The 20,807-nt window shown below is 41.6% G+C and overlaps 1 protein-coding gene and 1 long non-coding RNA gene across 6 annotated transcripts; one reads left to right on the top strand and one right to left on the bottom strand.

The window, feature by feature from the left end:
- Positions 1-582: 582 nt before the first annotated feature.
- On the bottom strand, positions 583-20,493 carry LOC127754696 (uncharacterized). Its single transcript, XM_052280268.1, has 4 exons — positions 19,744-20,493; positions 19,487-19,646; positions 18,581-18,704; positions 583-3,886 (listed from the first exon to the last, which is right to left on the bottom strand). The coding sequence occupies exons 3-4, from the start codon at positions 18,643-18,645 to the stop codon at positions 2,026-2,028; spliced, it is 1,926 nt and encodes a 641-aa protein (XP_052136228.1). The 5' UTR covers positions 18,646-18,704; positions 19,487-19,646; positions 19,744-20,493; the 3' UTR covers positions 583-2,025.
- Positions 4,956-8,763, top strand: LOC127754697 (uncharacterized). Of its 5 annotated transcripts, none has more exons than XR_008012879.1 (6): positions 4,956-5,420; positions 6,087-6,278; positions 6,586-6,643; positions 6,752-7,800; positions 8,071-8,102; positions 8,252-8,763. It is a non-coding gene; the product is annotated as an uncharacterized LOC127754697 (long non-coding RNA). The 5 variants fall into 5 exon arrangements; XR_008012880.1 differs by having other exon boundaries at positions 6,586-6,815; positions 6,961-7,800; XR_008012878.1 differs by having other exon boundaries at positions 6,586-7,126; positions 7,701-7,800.
- Positions 20,494-20,807: the final 314 nt, after the last annotated feature.

The following is a 20,807-nucleotide window of genomic DNA, read 5'->3' as shown; positions in this document are numbered from 1 at the left end:
CTAACCCTATTACGTGTCACGTGTTTTCCTAAATTAAAAGATAGGAGAGCATCCCTTCTCCCAAAGTTACAGGGGTTCATTTTTCCGAGTTCCTTCGACATGTTTGTCTCAACGCTATCGTTGATTCTGAATGAGTTGTGCGAGTTGAACTACACATGTTGTATATGTATCTTTATTTTTACAAGAAACAGAGTGCTTGGATTATTACGAAGAATATAATTCACATAAGGAATGTGGATATTAAGACATGAAGTATCACCTATAAAATATTTCAACAAAAATGAATATCTATCTCCAGTACTCTTAAAAGAAAAGCTGAGGAGCACACAACATCGATGTGGACTGAAAAAAGGGAACAAAATACATTTAAACCAGAGCTCAGCATAAAACATGAAAAAAAAGGGCTATTCAATTCATTAAGACACATAACTAGTATGGAAAACGTTTCTACTATCCTGGCTTTGATTAATATGTCAGAATTCACTTCATGTCATCACCCCATGAATTATTTTAACACTAAAGCCTTGCCAACTTTGAGGTAATATATATAGCTACTTGCATGATCTACAAAATTCATTATTGGCATAGCGGCTGTGATTACAACTTTTTATCAACTTACTTGGATAGTTCATATGGTCTCTACACAACGAGAAGCTGAATATGTAATGATACAAGCTTAGGAAACGGAGCATGCAAACATATATATGTAATTTTAGCACGACGATCAAATGTGCATGCATACATGTTAACATTACACACAACTCTTTTTAGTTGCCACCAGACCTGCACCGCCTGGTTTAGGTCTTCTTGACTGAGGCGTGGGAGATGCTGTAGGCTCCAGCACCCACGCACATGGATCTCCTTCCACGCCGGTGCAGATAAGACAATGTCGTCGCCGTCGTAGAGGTGCTTCAATAGTGGCAGCTCCTGGAGGCGCATCCTTTGAAGGCTTGGGAACTCAACGTTGATTGCTCCCTTTTCATGATCTTTGAAGAAGATTGTGCTGATGTTGTAGCAGAATAGGATGTTAAGAGTTGTGAGTCTTGGTAGTGCACAATTGCGTGGCATGATGCTCTCCAGTCTTGGGCAATATTCCAAGTGCAGGTGGTTTAGTGAAGTGAATCCGATAGCTTCAATATCCGAATTTGTGTATGCAGGTATGTAGAAATGAATTAGGCTTTTGAGTTGAGAGGCCCATGCACTTTTGAGTCGAGAGGCCCATGCACTTTTGTGTTGAGAGTCCCATGAATTCGGTAGATCCATCCACATGTGAAATGTTGTTTCAAATACATGCTTCATCCGATGGCAAAAATGAAGCTTGCATTCCTCCAGTTCGTCCAAGTTGCTCAGATTAGTAAGGCAGTCGACAAAAGAATCATTTATCACATAAATTGATTTGGCAACTTCCAGAAGATACTTTAAACCATGAGGATACTTATCTATTGTAGACATATGCACATGACGCGCGGTTTGATGAATGGCAGATCTGGCCATGTACATCACTGAAAATTCCAATGCTATGCAACGATGGTACACATCACCATAAGGAGATCTCTTATGTGCTAATTCCTGTAGCATGCTGGTCAACTTGTCTTCTTCATCCTCTAGCTTCCTAATATTAACGGTGGATGGTGCAATTTGAACATAGAAAGATTGTAAGAACTCTCCTTCTTGTACTAATTCTTTTGTGCTCTTACTAAAGCTGTAAAACAATCTGGAATCTTTGACGTAGACACGAGCAACCTGATTATCATAATGGTTGTCATGTCCTTCTGCATAGTGATCCAAGCAAAACACATTAGGGAACCGCTGCAGCTTATGCCAAGGAAATCGGCTCTGGTTTGGAAAACCCATCAGAATTAGTCGCCTCAGCTGAGGCAGATTAGGGATGTTAGCTGGGAGCTCCTTGATAGCAGTAGCTGACAGGTCCAGGTCTTCCAATGTGCCAAGGTCCCTCAAGTCCACACATTCAAGCTTTCTACATCCTTGTAGGGACAAGCGCTTTATGTGAGGAGCATTGATCAGTCAGAATGAATTCAGGGTAGGATGCCCATCCAAATTGATCTCCTCTTGCATCCTTGAATGCCAGCCTTGAATATGTAGTTCTTTAAGACCGCGGGCTTCTAAAATTGACATTGGAATTGAATTCAACAATTTGTTGTCAATGAGCTTAAGTGATTGAAGTTTTTGCATCCCCGCAAACATTGAACTTGGAAGTGATGTAAGTTTAGTCCCTGTAACCTCAAGAGTCAATAAGCTGGATAAAGCAAAGATGGAACAAGGCAACTCCACAAGGCTAGAGCACCCGGCAAGCATCAACTCTTCAAGTTTTGTCATGCCTTGGAAAAAATCATTGGGAAAAATGTTTATGCTGAGAAGGGTGAGATCAAGGTAAAGCAAGTTGTTCATCATTCGGTGTTTTTCATTTTCTGGGTGAGAACCACCACTATTGGAGACACTGTGTAGGCTTTTGATGGCACGACAACCTCTGAGAGAAAGCAGTATGAGGTTAGAGAGACACCAAACTGTAGGAGGGAGTGATTCTAGTTGAGTGTAAGAGAGGTCAAGAACACGAAGACAAGGGAGCTTAGGCAAGATGTTGTCAATTAGATTAAGCAGGGTTGATGTGTGCAAGAAGTGCCTTAAAATAAATGTGGTTGGGTCATTGGATTCTTCTTTGCCCAGCAATTGCGTGCTCAAATGCCATGCTTGATTCTCCATTCCTTGCTGTTTGCTGGTCATTCTTATCCATCTCTTGTTTTTCAACCCCACCTCCTCCTCCTCATGAAATATTTCATGTTCAATGAGTTGGGATGCAACGAGATGATGATATATTAAGAAGTGTGCGGCAGTCTCAGTGGCCTTGCTAGCTTCACTTGCTGGAGAAAAGGGTAGCTTGAGCAATGAATACTCTGAGAATGCTTGAAGGATGGCGTGCCCAACTTGATATATATCATTAGCATGGTGCCCCTTGATGTGGATATCTGCTGCTTGAACTGCTCTTGGCTTACAACGGCTGGTAGTAGCAAGGAAGCCTTGGGCAGCCCATTGACGAATGAGCTCTTCAGAGGTAATAGCATAGTGACTAGTATTGCTGTTGTTGTCTTGTTCACATGGAATGAGCAGCTGCAGCAGGGCGTAGTGAAAACACCGGAGTACGGCACGGTGCCAGTGCTTCTCCTCATCGTCGTGCCCGACGATAGCCTTGGAGATGTCCTTGGCCGACTGATGCAGTGAGGAGAGGATGAGCACCATGGTGTCGTCATCATCGAAGGGACCATACACGTGATCACGTGCTGACTTGCTTTCGTCACAGACATGTTGGGACATGGTGGATATCAGCCATCGAGAGCCTGTCCAATAAGTTGGAAGAGGAAGCCCCATATAGTGTGAGAAACCATCGGGCTGAATGGCGCTGTACAGGTTGTCAACCGCCAGCAGGTACTTGTTACTGGACAGTATGGCGTTGATCCGACTCCGTAGATCGACATAATCCTGCAGTGTTGTGTAACTGTGCATTGAGCCCCATGAGAAATAGCGCGCCTCCTCGTGGGCTTCCTTGTGCTCGCGGTATTCTTGGTCGTTGAGCAGGCCGAGCTGCTCTGCCACCGCTCCGGTCAGCTGCTGGTCCAAGCTCATGACCAAGTTTTCATGGATTATTTCTCCTGCTTCCTCCGGCGGCGGCGGCTTCATCAGCTGCACCTTGATCACGGGATCGAAGGGGCCCCATCCCTCGCTGATCGCCTCGACAGCGAACCTTGTAATGGCCTGCACGAAGGAATTAGCGGCCGGCCCGACTCCGACATTCCAATTCACATAAGAAACAGTTGGCGACAATCTACGCGCAAGACGACGACGTTCATCTGTCTGGTTGTAGCCGCCTAGCCTGCAGCCAAAACATGCAAATTAGGACACTACTAGTTAGTTAGTTAATTTGTACTCCTACCTAGTGATATGATTGTTCTAATTAATTTTCAAGCCATAGGATATATACGAGCTATATATAAGATTCAACTTAATCGATCCATGATTTACGCACAGCACTAATATATACTACTACTTAACAAAAAAAAAATAACAGCTATCATACTAGGGATATATAACCGTAAAGCATAGTCTACACGTCATTCAATTTACGTACTCACATGTAAAGCCCTGGTCTCCATGGTGTTAAAATAAACTAATGTAATACAAAGCAAATTGCAAAAAAAAAAAATCATGTTTTTCTACTGTTGTCTAGGTGGTCCTGCCAAACATGCATCTTCTTATTTATTTAGTCCTTCCCAAAATATCTTAAAAAACAAATCCCCAAATCAAAACATATTAAGTTCGATTTTAATTCTGAAATACATGGGTCAGTAACACGCTTTACAATGTGCATCAAGACATTCATGTCTTCATGTGTACTATAACAGAGCAAGCATCTCCTCGGGAGCTGCTGCGGCGATGACGACAGCAATGGTGAACTCCGGCGACCTTACGTTTGGGCCGGCGGCGGGCTAGAGTTTCGGGGCTTTTGTGGTTTTGAATTTTATTTTTTTTATCTAATTTATTTTCACATGAGGTTGGTAACTTGGTATAAGGGTGACTGTATGCGGTTGTGCTGGTCGTATGCGAAAATCCTATTTTCGCACAACTTTGGACGCAGGCGGGCCACCAATCACATGCAAAAATCACTTTTTGGCCGTATGGAAAAACAATTTCTATACTAATATAAAAATAGAAAAACAATTTCTATACTAATATAAAAAGGAGGAGTTCACCCCTCTAATCTTACAGGTAAAATCAACCCATCTAATCTCAGCCGTCCATCCACCATCTCATCTAGGTGTATTTTAATTTTTTCTGGGTACCACATATCACATCTCTTTTACCTTACTCACATCATACTGCAGAACCACTGCGATGGAGATGCCGGCCTGCGAGAATTACTTAGTCCATCGGGTCTATACCCACTGAGAAGTGCGGTCGTACTCGGATCGATTCCCCTCCTCCTCGCTCCGACTCCGCCGCCCACGCGTGATTCTCCCCCACGCGGCGCGGTGACTCCGCGCCCCGCGCGCGATTCCCCTCCTCCTCGCTCCGACTCCGCCCCCCACGCGCGTTGATTCCGTCCCCCGCGCGCGATTCCCCTCCTCCTCGCTCCAACTCCGCCGCCCCACGCGCGATTCCCCTCCTCCTCGCTCCGTGCGCATTCTTTCCCCTCCTCGCTTCGCCCGAATCCCGGCTGTCGCCGCAGTCCGCCGCCGGACCAGCGCACTCGTTGTCGTGCCTCCTCGCGACTCCCCGCCGCACGCCACCACATCGTGCCCCTGCCGCTGCCGTGGTGGTTCCCCATTCTTCCGGAGCCCCGCCCGGGACTACCCCTGACGTCGCCGGTTGTTCTCCCTTCTGCCGGAGCTGCTGTGCACGCTACGCTGGTATGCAACTCTCCTCCCCGTAGGTGCCGAATTTGTCCAACGTTTCGTTCGACCTGCGCCGAGTTCGACCATCCGGCTTCCGTGCTCCTTCTTCGCGCCTTCTTCTCTTCTGTGCCAGCACACCTGATTCGACTCAAAATAATATTCTTGCTTCCCCATCCCCAGTAGTCCTATTTTTATTTGTCAAATTTTGTGTTTTTAAATGAATAGTTCCTGCCAAATGGCTCTCCTTATCTTGATAGTTATGTTTTTTTAGTGTACATCAATATATGGTTAAATGCTATTTTAAGAATATTTGTTTGGTTATTTTAAGAATGTTGCTGTCCAGGGCGGACACATGGTATATATTACATGAATTCTTTTCGGTGATAGAAAACATCTAAAGTGTCATCTTAATTAGTTGGGATGCCAGACAAATGAGCACTTTAATGCGCCTACAAATGCATATCATATATGTATACTTATATATGTTTGTTCATCACGTGTTGTTTAGAATAGCTTAAACAGACTAAGCAGGAATCATTATTTTTTATTTATGTTTCCTGATCAATTAGGAAGTCCTATAATCCTATTTGCTGATTTTTTTTCTTTATTAGTTGTCTGATATATTGATGCAAAGAGGAACAAAAAGTATACATTTAGAGACGATTTTTTTTTCTTTATTAGTTGGCTGAGATGGCAACGTGGTTCCGATGGTCTTCGCCTCTTTGTGTACGATGGAGTGCCGGCTGAGGATGAGCTCAACGGCGGTTCCAGTGATGGCGACAACTTGCCCCCTGCTCCAACAATGGAGAATATCAGTCGTAGGTTTTCGTTGGTGCCGTGTTTGGAAGAAGGAACTCCGAGAGGGAGTAGCAGGTCAGTGAGAGACGCATGGATCTATTTATCGATCAAATCCAGTACCTTCTGCACTGCACGAATCTCCTTCTTTCAAATTAATCTATTATCACACTTAATGATATTTCCTGCTTTCAAATTCCTTGGTTGATTGTTGTTAGGACCAACCCAATCTAATGATATTTTTTTAAATACTATAGTTCCTTACATGCGAGCAAATGATTGACCTGTTCAAGTAAAAGAACAAATGATTGCTTTATTATTGCTTTTCACTCTGTGTGTGCGCGTTTTTGTTGCTCACAACGTGTTGTCCTCTATACATCTACAGAGCATCCACCAATGGAGGACGCATGTATGGTGGCAGAAAGAATTCTATTTAGAAAGAAGTAATGATTAGCTTATTTCTCCTGCAGCAAATACCTATTTCATTTCTGATAGATCATTTAAATGTTTGCTGACTCGGCAATGATCGCGACAATGAACACTATGACAAGGTATGGCAACGAGTATGGCAGAGACTCTGTCCCTCCTGTGAATCCATCGGCTAACCCCAATCTGGTACGCAGTTCTTAAACCATCGATCCTCCCTCTGAGATTGGCTCAAAATTCTACCTATTATATGCATCTCTTGCACCCACCATTTGCCAATCACCATAATGCTTCTGTTTGGAGGTATTGATACTCTTTTATTGTCTTTGCTAAGGTGATATATGTGGTTTTCAGACTGATCATCAGATTATTTAGGTTTAATCCCATGATGGCATGCCATCTTCATTGGTATTGTTGATCCATATCTCATCGAAGTCCTCTATAATCCTGTAAATCTCTATATATAAAGTATCCGACCTTTGAATCTGGTTGCACTAAAGGTACAATTACTTTACATGTCCATTTCATTTGTCTTAAATTCTTGGTTTCTATATGCATTATGAGATAACCAGAGAAAAAGGAATTCCCCGTGGCCATGGTTTATGGTTGATGTTATCAGAAATTTTAATTGAGGATATATATATAAAAAAGAATGAATGTATAGATCATTCTGCTTGCCACTTTGGATTGATGTCGTCTGCACTTTATATGACCTTTGGAACGGTAGTCTGCTTGGGAGACCAGGGAATGGTACCCATCTCTCTACTGAAACAATTTTTGTAACTTGTTTTCATTCTGTTTGGACCATACACAACCTTTTCAGTTTAAGTGGAAAAGTAAATCAATTACTGTGTCATTCTTCTGGTCACCTGTGTATATCTTGAGGTTTATTCATATTATAAGGTCACCTGTTTATGTCTTGAGATTTATATATATTTAGGCCAATGTGTACATCTTCAGATTTGGAGTGAATAAAACTTTGCAATATCCATGTATATGCCTCTCATCAAATAAAGCTATTTGTTTTGTAACTTACTGAATACTGATGGCAAAATTTTAATTTTTTCTTGGCAGGAGCTCTGCAAAGCATTTCCATTTCTCAGTGTTTCTTGTTTACCACTTTACCAATATATAATTTTCAAGTTTCAGAAGCTTCTTGAGATATTATTGTGAGGTAATAATATGTTGCTCATGTTATCAGCTGAGAACTCTGTCATATGAATTAAAATTTGGTACATCTCCATCTAATCCCATGATAAATAGTGATAACCTATTTCTGAAATATTTAGATCCCACGATTTTTTAATTTCTTATAATGGAGGCAGAGACGAAAAGGAGAAGATTGTAATATGAATTTTTTTCCTTACATTTTGTTTCTATGTAGTAGAATATGGAAGTAAGATTCACTTCAAACTTTTAAATAATTTAGTACACTTTCCTGCAGGTAAACGAGCATTCTGATAGAGCCTATAGCTGGTGAGACACTTATTTCCATCGTCTACATGATAATTTGATCATGCACATGAGTTGTGCCCTTGCTATATATGAACACCTGATAGAGTCCAAGATAACCAGTAATCATCTTGACTGATGGACTACTGATTTCAATATGTATATGTATGCAGGTGGCCACTGATCTGTGCCCCTTGGCCTATTGCAGCGGACAATGTAGTTGGAAGCTCTACACCAAATCCATTTGCATGAACAGGTTATGCACACCAAATCCCCTTGGCCTACCCAGTGACATGCACTGGAATCTTAGCAACTGTCGGATCCTTATTAATTCAAATGCATCACTCGCATTCTACAAATATGTAACATCGTGACAACTTAGGCTTTGATGATTGGGGAGACCAATAGTTGTCTTAGTAGGAGAAGAATCACCATCACCACTAAATTCACTTTCATTGCACTCTGGCGTGCACAATTATACAGAGATGGTTGGAGAGATCAAGTTGTACTTTAAAGGCTTCAGATACAACAAAGCACTGCCTTATAATCTCTTTTGGTGTTCACATTTCAGGAATCATATAAAAGTATTTTAAATTGTGTATTAAAAGATCAGATTGTATGAAGATAACCACTGTGCTAAATTAAAGATGTCAATTCAAATATAAATTCTCTGGAATTTTTCCTATGCTGAATGAATTATCTGGAAATATATCCAGAGTCTTGGAGCAAGAAACACAAGGTTTGCTTCTCCAACAGTGCACTGCATCTTATGTTGGCACTCTAGGAATACACAGCTGGTTTTTTTAATGGATCTATACATACAAATTGTCATCCTATCATTGTCTATGAAACTCTATTTTTATCTGTAAATTTTGAATGGAATGCACTGCATAGAAAATGCCTCATTCATTGTTCTATTTTCGTGTGTGTGTAAATTGCTAAAACGTGCCTTGCACTTGTACGATAACTAGTATGTAGTAGTGTCAGACATGACAAATGGAAAACATGAAGAAAAGAAAAATCCTGACCAGCTGTGTTTTGCTTCCGCTCGAGTCAAACCAGTCATTAAGATGATGTGAGAGTTTCAAAAACCAAACAAGATAACATGCTTTTGTTACCCGCCCGGTCGTTAATTGCCACCGCTAATCACTAATCAGTGACCCAATTCAATGTATCTGTTGTAGCGTTGAGCAGCTGCTGCTTGACGCAAAGTCTATCGATCGTCGGCCACAAATTAAGTCGCCAAAGAGGGAGCTATATCAGGAACTCACGATGGCTCACGGCCAACAAGGCAAGAATTGGCAGCATGACCCGCAGCATTGGATAAAGTAACCAACCGGATGATGAACTGCCTGACACTACTTAAAAAACTTTTTAGGTAGCCTATTTATTTTTACATACGGTCTTAAAAACACTGATTTTTCTGTACGAGGGTCACCATAAATTGCAAACAGACCGTACTTGGTCGTGCCTGCAAAATCGAATTTTTGCTTATGGCTCCTAAAAATCTCGCATGGAAAAATAATCAATTTTCGCATGTAGACATGTGATGAGACCGCAAGCAAAAATATTTTTTTTCATGCAGGCAACTTGGAGAGCATGTGGGCCCCACGCATCCCCGTACTATTTTTTCTTCCGCACCTTACTTCATCTCCAACACATCACTACTCATTTTTTTTCTCTCTTCTCCTCCAGAACCGCTTCTCTTCCCTTTCCTCTCCCACTCCACCTCATCTCTTCCCCTTCCCTCTCCCCCTTCTCTACTCCACCTTCGATGGCTGAGGTCGACATGGTGGCCTCGCGGGCGGGTGGCGGAGGTGGAGGCGGAGGCAGCCTCACGTGCAAGAGGATCCGGTCGCCCCTGCCCTCGAGAGCGGCGGCTGTGGCCTCGGGGGCAAGCGGATCCAACTCTCCTGCCCTTGGGAGCGGCGGCAGTGCGTGGATCCGGCGCCCCCACCCTCAGAGCGGCGGTGGTGCGCAGATCCAACACTCCCGCCCTTGAGAGCGGTGACCGCAGCCTTAGCGAAGGCGGAGGCAGCCTCGGGGGTGGCCGGATCTGGCTCCCCCGTTGTCGGGAGCAGCAGTGGTGCACGGATCCGGCACCCCTGCCCTAGGGAGTAGCGGCGACTAAGGGGATGGGCATTATCGGCGAATCTAGCTGTAGCGACAGGCTTAGCGGAGGCGGAGGCAAAGGCGGCCTTGGGGGTAGGCGGTACCGACGCGTGAATCCGGCTGCCCCCATCCCAGAGAGCGATGACGGCGGGCTTAGGCGGCGGTGGTGGTTGCGACGATGACAACAGCGGTGGCGGTCTAGGGTTTCATGAGAGAAAGGGGATCTAGGGTTTTGGCTGAATTTGTTTCGCCCAAATTTTTTTCGCATGCGGTCGGTATAGGTGACTGCATGCGAAAATGGACTGTGTGTGAAACTTCTATTTTTGCATAAGATTGGGCTGCACGCATGGAAAAATATTGATTTTCACAGATATTTGGGTCCAGACGGGCTGCCCAGCCGCATGCAAAAACCGGGTTTTGACCATTTGGAAAAATGATTTCTGTACTTAGGAAAATGTATAGAGAGGTCCCCAATTAAGCTAGGCAACAGAAGACAGTTTTTGGTCGGCGGCTCGTAAAAATAGCAATATTTTTACTGGCGGTCCTATGAAAATTAATTTTCACACATGGCATCCTAGAAGATCGGGGGTCGGTTGCTCCCACCCACCAGCGCCTTTATTCCTTCTTGCCTCCCTAAGCTTTCTCAGCCCTCCTCACTTCTCTCCCTCCCACCATCTCCTCCCTCTCCTAGGCAGCACGCTGCCATGCCACCATCGACCTTCCTCCTCCGCTCCCGATCTCCCGCTCACTGCTGCCAGGGCGGAGCTAGAATAAAATGGAGAGGGTGCCACTCGCTTGCTTTACTCTACTTTAGACCATGTTTAGGCTGATATGAGTGCTTGAGTTTGGATTGAAGCGGGGGGGGGGGGGGGGGTGGGGGGGTTGCACATATGGTACAAATAGATGAACTATAGCTAAAAACTTTTCTTGACCGGATTTTTGGGCACCCCCTCTCCTACCTAGCTCCGCCCCTTCTTGCCGCCGTCACCATCGCTGACCACACCTGCAGTTAGCGGGCCTTGCAACTGAGGTTCCGAAGCCAACAAAGGGATCTCAACTGGAGGCTCGTAGTGCTCGGCAACGGTAATCGCGATGATGCGACCTCAAGAGCATAAACCCACCTCTAGTGGGCCACACATGGCATAGTCCAGCGTCGAGAAGCTCTCAGCCATCCACCTCATCACAACCATCCTTGCTAAGGCAGTCGACCTCATCGTGCTCCCTGTCGTGGCTGGCCTCCACCCCCTCCCTTGCCGACGCGATGCTGGTGTGTTGCTTCGACTTCGCCCTCAAGAAGACACTACAAAGCACGACTCCAGCATTGGGATACCGATGACAACATTCTTGGCAGAATCGCATTGTGAATTGGTCAAATCTTTTTTGAATTTGTGACGGTGGAATTGCATTGTGAATCGGAGGATAACTAGATCTGAATTGGAGGGTATTTGGATATGGATTTTCATTTTTTTTTGCTAGAAATCATTTTTGCAGGCAAGTGACTTCAGGGTGCCCCAGCAAAAATTGATTTTTGCAAGGAGGTCTCTTAGGGTGCCCAGCTACAAAAGTTTTTCATTGGCGGTTTGTGGCCGCCAATGAAATCGGTACATTTTCTCTCGCCATCAGTAGCTGGCGTGCCACCAGCCACCGGAGAAAATGCGATCTAGCCGCCAACAAATGTTAATTTCTTAGTAGTGTGATACCTTAGTCGATCAAGATTAGTGATTATAGATATATAGATGCAAATATGCAATCATCTTCTTCGGCGCGTTGTCTGGTATGGCTAAACAATTATGGATTATCCGATGCTGTTGTAGGTTTATGGATTACCAGTAACCCTACAATTGCATCTAGCGAGACATTTAAAAATTATAAAAACAGAATCCAACAATGATAAAGATTGATTTTTGAAATCCTAATGGCAACAAAAAGGAGGGCGGTGGGTGGGCGAGAGAAGGGGTGGCAAAGGAATAGGGCGGCAGGGTTTGACATGATTTCTGAAAACTTGATGGATCCTGTCGAGACGAGGTTTGATTTTTGTATGGTCACGAGAAGGGATGGCTTGCCGAGCGAGCAAGTGGAGGGGTCGCAAAGGAGTAGGTGGTGGTGGCTAGTGCAACTTTTAAAAATCATAACATGGGAAACACAATGATGATAAGGTTTGATCTTTTAACATCCCGGGATAAGAGTCAACTATTTAACAATTGTTAAAGATATTTATGTGTAGAAAAAAATAAGATAATTTTGCATCATAATATAAATTTGTATTGGTGCTAGCCGCACAATATTGCGCCAGCTACCCTACTATTTATTTTACCAATGCGCAATAAGGTATGTAATGTGTACATAATCAAATTAATGTTTGACACATTTGATACTTGATAGCTCTCCATGATGTTATTATTGGAAAGAAAAATACAATGGTACGTCCGCAAGTGTGTTTGATATGTCTTTACTCGCAAGTCAGTTTTATGTTATGGCACTAACAGAACGACATGCAAGCAAATGTGTGAGAAATCCACGTACTATCCGGATGGTCCTATCAATTGAGTACCGAAATGGTATTGATAACTGATAAGTGTAATTGCTATTTTGAAAACAATGTATACAATTTTCATATAAAGTTATATGAAGAAAAGTTTTATATCAAAGTTGTAGCTTCACGACATCTACATTTGCAGCTGACTAGATTTTCATTTCAGCTCTTTTACATGCCAAAATACGCATTAGAAATGCCCAAATATTTTCATTAGCTGACAGTTTGTAATGTTTTCATGCAACCTTGGTTGGAGACAAATATTGTAATGTTGTAATTGACAACTTTTTTATTTGAAGTCATCAGGAGGCTCAAATATGCATATTGGGAGTTTCAGACAGGGAGAGTCAGAAGAAAAAATGTAGACAAGTTTGCTATGTATGTGAGATAGTAAGGAGGCTATATATGTAGAGAGATCTGAGGATCGAATCTCATATACCGTACAAGGACATTTTAAAAATCATGTGATGAACAATTGTCAAGGGTAAGTATTTGCTGAAAATACAGTGAATAGTGTTTTCGGTTTGTGAACGGAGTTGTTGGCTAGGAGGCTGGTCAGGCTGGGCAGTGGCCGCCGGTCAGACCAGAGGTATTTGGGCGGTTTGACTGGGTTGCTCAACGGTTAGACCGGCAGACTTCATGTTTATGTCTTTTCAATGGTTTCTATACATATGTGATATTGTTGTGTGCTAATGTGAGTCAAGTTGGAGTGAACTTGTACTCGAATATAGAATTTCTTTGTTGTTCATGTGTAGGTGTTGCTTGAGACCACAGGAGTATAGCCGGTGATGGATCGAGACTAGGATTGGGAGAAGTTGATGTCCAGACGGTCAAGGATATCACGCGGAATGCTCAGGCTAGAGAATAACACTACTACATAAAGGCTATTTGGTGCCGGTTCCAAACCCCACATAGGTGCCGGATTTGGCAACCAGCACCTCGCAGGCGGCACCTTTGAGAGAACTCAAAGGTGCCGACTTCAAGAACCGGCACCTTTGAGGTGTATGGATCGCCAAAAAAAAAAAGGCTCGGCTCGGCTCAATTCGAGCTAATGCCTCCAAGCCAAAAAAAAAATCGATAAAAAAAATCACAAATCATACATTCACATCACCCACTTGCCGCAATCACAATCATCACCAACAAAAATCATACAAAACAATCACAAAACTCATCAACAAAAATCACTCAACGATCACAAAAATTACTCAAAAGCACCGCCGCCGTGGGGAGCCTGCCGCTGCTGTTGTGGAGATCCCGCTGTCGATGTCGTGGGGGAGCTCGCCGCTGGGTGCGGGAGCCTACTGCCTCCCCGCCCATGGAGAGCTCGCCGCAGGGGCCACGGGAGCCTACCGCCTCCCCTCCCGCTAGATCTAGCGGAGGGGAGGCGCCGCCCACCGCTGCTGCCTCCCCTCCCACCAGATCTGGTGGAGGGGAGGGCGCGGCCATTGCCGCCGATGCTGCCTCCCGTCGCTGCCGCCGCTGCACCGTCTCCACTTGCCGCCGCCACCCGTCGCCCGCCGCCTCCCCTCTTGCACCGCCGCCTGCCGCATGCCGCCTTTCACCCGCCTGCCGCCGCCTCCACTTGAAGAGAGAAGAAAACAAGAGAGAAACGAGAGCGAGAGAGAGAGAGAGGAGAGGAAAACAAGTGGATATGGTGGATGGATAAGACTCAGGCCTTATCTCCTCGGTGGGCCCTGCTGACTCGGCTTGGCACTGTGGTCAACTCGACTCAGTTTGTTAGGTGCCAGGTTTTATAAAAAAACCGAGACCTATAATATATTATATGTGTCGGTTTTAAATTAACTGACACCTATAATATAGGTGTCGGTTTTTTTAAAAAACCGGCACATATAATTCCTTAAAGGTGTCGGTTTTTTGCGATTTCAACCCGAGTAAGTGGGAAAAGGCCTATGGGTGCCGATTTTAGCACTACCTATTTGATGTTTTGTAGTAGTGTAATGAACATAGAGGTAAAGGTTTTCATTTCATATGATATACACGTGGTGTTGTGTGTGTATGAAAAGAGAGGTCGAATTTGGATTAGACTCCAAGTTTGGAGTTGAAGGGGATCTTGTTTCCCTAGTTTGATAGGTTTCTTATGTGATTAGGAGTCCCGGTTCTAGTTGGATTTGTGGCTAGGGGCAGCCATGTTTTGCGTATAAATAGAAGAGGGGTTGAGGCTAGAAGTATATCAACTTTTCAGAAGAGAAAAGTTAAAGATTGCTTCGAGGCTTCAATTTTAGTTTGTGAGTTAACATATAAGTGCTTTAGATGCACTTTTTAAACATATCTTCGTGTAATAAAGTTGATCTACTTTTAAGAGTTTGGTCGAGACGTATTTTTCTAGATCCCAACGGTTAGACTGGCATCTACCGAGCGGTCTAACGGGCGGGAGGTCCGTCCGGTGGCAAGACGATGGTCAGACCAATGGTGAGCAGTGGTCAGACCGGTGGGGGTACTACGGTGAGACCGGTGGCGATCCAGTGGTATGACTGGTGCAGTTTCGTCTAATTTGAGGGTAACTTTTATTTTCACTAAAAGTTTTTGGTTTTTGTTGTTCCTACCATTCACCCCCTCCTACACGTATTTTATCTGAAAAACTGAGTGACTTGGGACTTTGTGGCATATATACATATCTATTAAAACATGGAAGATTTTTTTTAGTATTTTCACACCTGAAAAGTCAAAATTCAGAACATACTGGGCTTGGCTCTAATCTGTACCAAGCTTGAGCCTTGGCAGGTAAAGCTCGTTTGAGCTTGGCTCATTGATAGACCTAGCATGGACCCACCGTGAAGGACTCCATAGAAATTCTCATTTTGTGTAAATATTATATATCACAAAACTTGATTTTGCAGCCAAGAGAATGCACTGTATATAAGCAATAACTGACACATGATATGATTTGCGGCTGATGCTATATAGTGGACAATGCGATTTTCGTTAGTTCTTTTTTGGATGAACAAATTAATGACACGATATAATACTAAGATGTACATATGAAACTGTAACAAGAAGAAACCATGTATTTATCATTTTGAAAGATGAGAGGATAGAACCGAAAGCTAGTTGGTGGCTTCCTATGGATGCAGGTCACATGTTAAAAAAAAAAGGTGGGGGCAAGAGACTCTTTCACTATATGTATGCATGATGAGTCACATGACTTCATGGTTTTTACCCTTCTGCGCTTCCAATTAAGAACTAAAATTTGCAAAGCTTAGGGTAGGGGTGAAAATGGTACGGAAACGGACGGAAATCATCTTTATCGTTTTTGTTTTCATATTTTTTTCGGAATCGAAATCGGAATCGGAAACCCCGGATATGAAAACGGAATCGAATATTATCGAAACCGAAAAAGGAGCGAAAACGAACCGGCGCGAATACGGTAACGAAAATTTATCGGAATAAAAAAAACCCCTTAAACTGATAAACCCAATTCTCAAGTCTCAATGGTCAACAATTCATCATAAAACACAATCATATAAGTCCAATTGTTAAGTATTAACAGTACATCATAAAACATAATCTATGTAATAAATTAGTAATACTGTTGATAAATCCTAATACAGGAAAAGAATATTCTTATGTAATTTTAGATTTGCATAACAAATATTTTTTAAAAAATAATAGCCAAACACCATAGTATTAACTATTCGGTGCTTCAAAAAAAGAATCCAAGGTATTTTTTGATTTCTGGAAATTCCGAGAAAAAATTCGGAAATTTCGAGAAAATTTCCGGAAAGTTTCTGACCGATTCCGAGTTCCGAAGGAAACTGCCATTATCATTTTCGATTCCGTTTCTGAGAAAATATTTCCGAATCCGTTTCCATTGCCGAAGAATTCCAAAAAAATTCCGACCGACAGATTCCATTTTCAAAAATAGGTCTGGAATCCAGAAAGTTTCCATACCGTTTTCACCCCTACCTCAGGGTGCTTATTTGCCAAAACAATTATTTCTGTTTTAAAATAAGGAATGTGATGCTTTATGAAAATACAAATCCATCAGATTTTACCCAGGATTTATTTGGTCTGCTGGTTTCATTTTATCCAAACAATCATCAAAGTTTGTCCATGTTCAAATATTCATTAGATCATATGATTTGAGTAAATAATTGATCTCTATGATAATCAGGAGAGAATTCATTAGTAGCCAATGGCGTTCTTTGGAGAATCATGTTTATGCCCCAACTCTCAAACTCAATTATGATTTTACCTTATTTTTTAGTGTTTACGAATTTACCTCAACATTTTTTTTAAGATGAAGTCGCCATTTTCCCCGACTATGGATGTCAGTTAGATCGATCGGTTCCACAATACTGAGAGTTTTTTTTTTAGAAACACAATACAATTGTAGGCGCTCACAACACGCGCACAGTACTGAGAGTTAAAGAAATAGAAATGGAAAGGGAAAGATGATTTGCGAAATATGGGATTACTCTTCTACCCCTGAGTAATATCGATGCCTCCCAAGACCCCCATCGTTTCCATCCCGGGGAGGAGATCGAGCATGCAGCAGGCCGCGGCGGCGTCTCCTCGGTGGGGCACGACAGAAGGCAGACGGCCGGAGGGAGGTTTCCTACATGCAATGTACGTAACTCCTTGATTTGCAGCCACCAAAATCGTTTTTGTATCCCTGGCCAAATCGATTTCTTGTCGTCGGTGATGAGGTTGATTCCTCCATCGTGGGCATCGTCGGAATCACATTTTTTTTTTTGTATGGGTGCCAACAGTTGTGGGAAAATGAATGTTTGCGGTGGCGGGAGCGGAGATGTCGGCAGCGATGCAGAGGCGTTAGGGTGCCTGCGCCATTGGCTAGGGATGAGAGGAAAGACTAGGATGATGTGTGCTCGATCTATTGATTGATGCTAAGTACTCCCTCCATTTCAAATTGATCTACATATACTTTTTTTGAGATTATTTCTAAATGATATATATATTTGTGTTCATTTATTAAGACTATTCGTTATTTGTGTATTGGAGTAAATGGACATTGATACATGCATTCATGCACACCAGTATTTATAATCCACATGTAATATCTTGATTTGCTATTGGCTAGGAAATATTGGGGATGGTGTATGCATTGAGTTTGTTGCTAGAGTAAATATAGTATGAGAGAGTTATTAGCTTTTTTTGTCTTGGTGTACCTATGAAATATGTAGATCAATTTGGAATGGAGGGAGTATTAATTTTCTTTAAGAAAAGCAGATCCTAACATTTTCAGAATGATAAGAACTTGATACTGTGCAAGTTCAGGCACGGATACAATGTGCTAAATTTTACAAAAAAAAAAAAATTGCAGTGGTCACCGTTGATCCAACCGATGACAGATAAGGGAATTAATCCTTGATGATTTTGATTATCTTTTTCATTGCTAATTCGTTCCTTATTTAATTTAACCATCATGTGCTAGTTATAGTTCTGTCAAAATTTTATCAAATCCTGCCAAGATTTAATTCAAATTCTATCGAACTGTCATATTTGTCAAAAATAAGATCATATTTAAATTGTTTCACAAAAAATTAGTTGAAAACGTTTTGAAGTTTCATGCACAAAATAGGGGTAAAAGCAAGTGCTATCCAAAAGTTGGGACAGATATGCAACAGCAAAGAAGGGTATAATTGTGTTTTCGCGCTTGAGTTAACAACGTTAAATTGATCATTCAAACCAGGCCAAATCTTTCATTCATTTCAAAAAAAAAGGGAGAAAACGTAAACCTAAAAAAAGGCTAATATCACACTCGGATTTCAAAGTAGGGGTAAGAACTAAGAACACAACATATAGCCCCTAAGTTATATATTTTCTTCATGATCTCTCAAGAAGGCCTTTATGTGCAAATAAGAAGCTATATACTTACCAAAAGTTTTCATCTCGCAAAAGATCACGCCATTTGTTACGCCATTTACTATACCGTTCGCCCATGGTAATTTTTCTGGTGGCTTGTACTTATTGGTGAATGAAAATCTTAATATCGATAATACCTGTATGCGCAAAAAGAGAAATGGATTAGTCATGGCAAGTAATTACAACATTGACTGCATTGGAAAATGGAAACATCTACTTATATGGATAAATGTATACAATCTTAAGTATTATGATAAAAATAATTTATTAAAAAGAGATAATTTCATTTTTCCCCTTGTATATAAATAACAAAGGATGGATTCTGGAGTTTTTTTAAGCTATTGGTGTGAGTAGTTTAATAAAAAAAATCTCCTTTAATTTTGCCACTTGTTACAACCATATTCTCTCTCCATTGAAAATTTTGACATTAAATAATTGACTTCAAAACAACTAATCATATTTTTGAGAGAAAGATCATGAGATTAAAAAAAATAAAATAATATAATATTTTAAATAAAAAAGTCAAACCAAATTTAAAATACGAAGCATTAAATAAGATTCCCGCGCATCCCTCTTGGTTGCATCAATAGTTGTGGTTTTCCATTCTAGCTTAGTACTAACACATTATAGGGAGTAAACTGCTGGTAATCTAACAAAAAATTACTATGAATAATTTTTAACAGAAGCTAACCTTCCCGGAGAATTCAGATGGTTGTCTTTTAGAACCCTCAAATATTACATAATCATAAATGATTGTCATTCAACACTGTGTGATTTTGCATCGAGGGTGACGTATTGAAATGTATATCACAAAACATGAATAACTTACACCTTCCTAACACTAAGTCAGGTTCACTTTCACTGCACAGAAAGCTTGGATGATATAATAGTTGATCAAACTCTATAACTCAATGTTTACCACTGCTTTTTGCTACTTGTAGTGAAACGTCGAGCCTTTGTGAATACAATGTAATGCTAGTTTTCACCAACAAAGCAGCGACTCGCTGTCCTGAATTAATCCAATAATGGTTCCAGTGTATATTTAGTCTCCCTACTTGAAAAGCTCGAACTATGTGCCTCTGAGAAAATGGAAAAAAGAAAGAAGCAATAAATAAATAATTTGGTAAACATATTTCTCAAACTACGTAGAAGTGGGACAATGAAACAAATGCTTACCTGACAGGTTATCTTGGTAATGCAATTTCCACGTCAAGAGAAGAGGAAGTACAAACTGTCAACAGCTTGAAAAATATTGAAACAAGGAAGAAACAAAAATATTTTTGGAGGTTTTATATCAAACACTACAGCTAATGTGCAGGAAAACCAATTTTTTTTTATTTTTGGGTAGTTTTTCGTAAATTGCAACAGAGAGAAACCTATTGTGCGGAAAAACTGAAATAGTTTTGGAGGTTTTAGATCAACTATTATAGAGAGAAACCAAAATATTTTTTTTCGACAACAACAGATAGAAGCCTAATGTGGGAGGAAAACAATTTTTTTTGGATTTTGGAGGTCTTTTTATCGACCAGTACAGAGAAAGCTAAATTGCGGGAAAAACAGTTTGTTTTTGGAATTTTTGAGGTTTTTATCAACCACAGCAGAGAGAACCCTGATGTGGGAGGAAAACAATTTTTTTGGGATTTTTTGGACGTCTTTTTATCAACCACTACAGAGAACCTAATATACAGGAAAAACAGTTTTTCTTTTTGGATTTTTCTGAGGTTTTTGTCACCACTACAGAGAGAAACCTAATTTGGGTGGAAGCCGAAATATTTTGGATCTTTTAGTTTTTTTTTGACAAATAGAATATCAGAATGAAACAAGAGTATTGTTTTTTTCTTTTTCTGTACTGGTTACTAAAAACAAGTGCTTAAATGGAAGCTTAAGAGAAGAACAGCGCGCAGATTGCAGCAAAAAGAATGGCTAGTTAGGAAGGAATGGAGAGGCAAGGAAACCTGCCATTGCAGCACTCTCTCATATATAGCAGAGGGGCATGACATCAACAGGTTACTTTTATTATCTGTAGAGCAAAGCAAGGGATGATATTCTCTGCATAGGTAAAGCCTAAAGGAACAAATATGTCGGAAGCAACGAACCGTATCCTGCATGCTTTAAAGGAAAAAATGGAAAAGAAACAGAGGAGAAAACGACTTGCCATGTGCATCAAAGCCTGCTTAATGATTATGCTGGGCCATGTATCCAAAGCAATCTTCCTCAACAAATGATCATGAGTAGAACAA

The sequence above is a fragment of the Oryza glaberrima genome, chromosome 11 (assembly GCF_000147395.1).
Source record: "Oryza glaberrima chromosome 11, OglaRS2, whole genome shotgun sequence".
Lineage (NCBI taxonomy): Eukaryota > Viridiplantae > Streptophyta > Magnoliopsida > Poales > Poaceae > Oryza > Oryza glaberrima.
This window is presented reverse-complemented; position numbering and strand designations above follow the sequence as displayed.

Excerpts from the sequence above, each read along its gene's own strand:
- LOC127754696 (XM_052280268.1), bottom strand. The coding sequence starts at position 18,645 with ATGGGCGAACGGTATAGTAAATGGCGTAACAAATGGCGTGATCTTTTG. Across the intron at positions 3,887-18,580 it reads TTGCGAGATGAAAACTTTTG|GCTAGGCGGCTACAACCAGA; the intron begins GTAAGTATATAG and ends TTTTGGCTGCAG.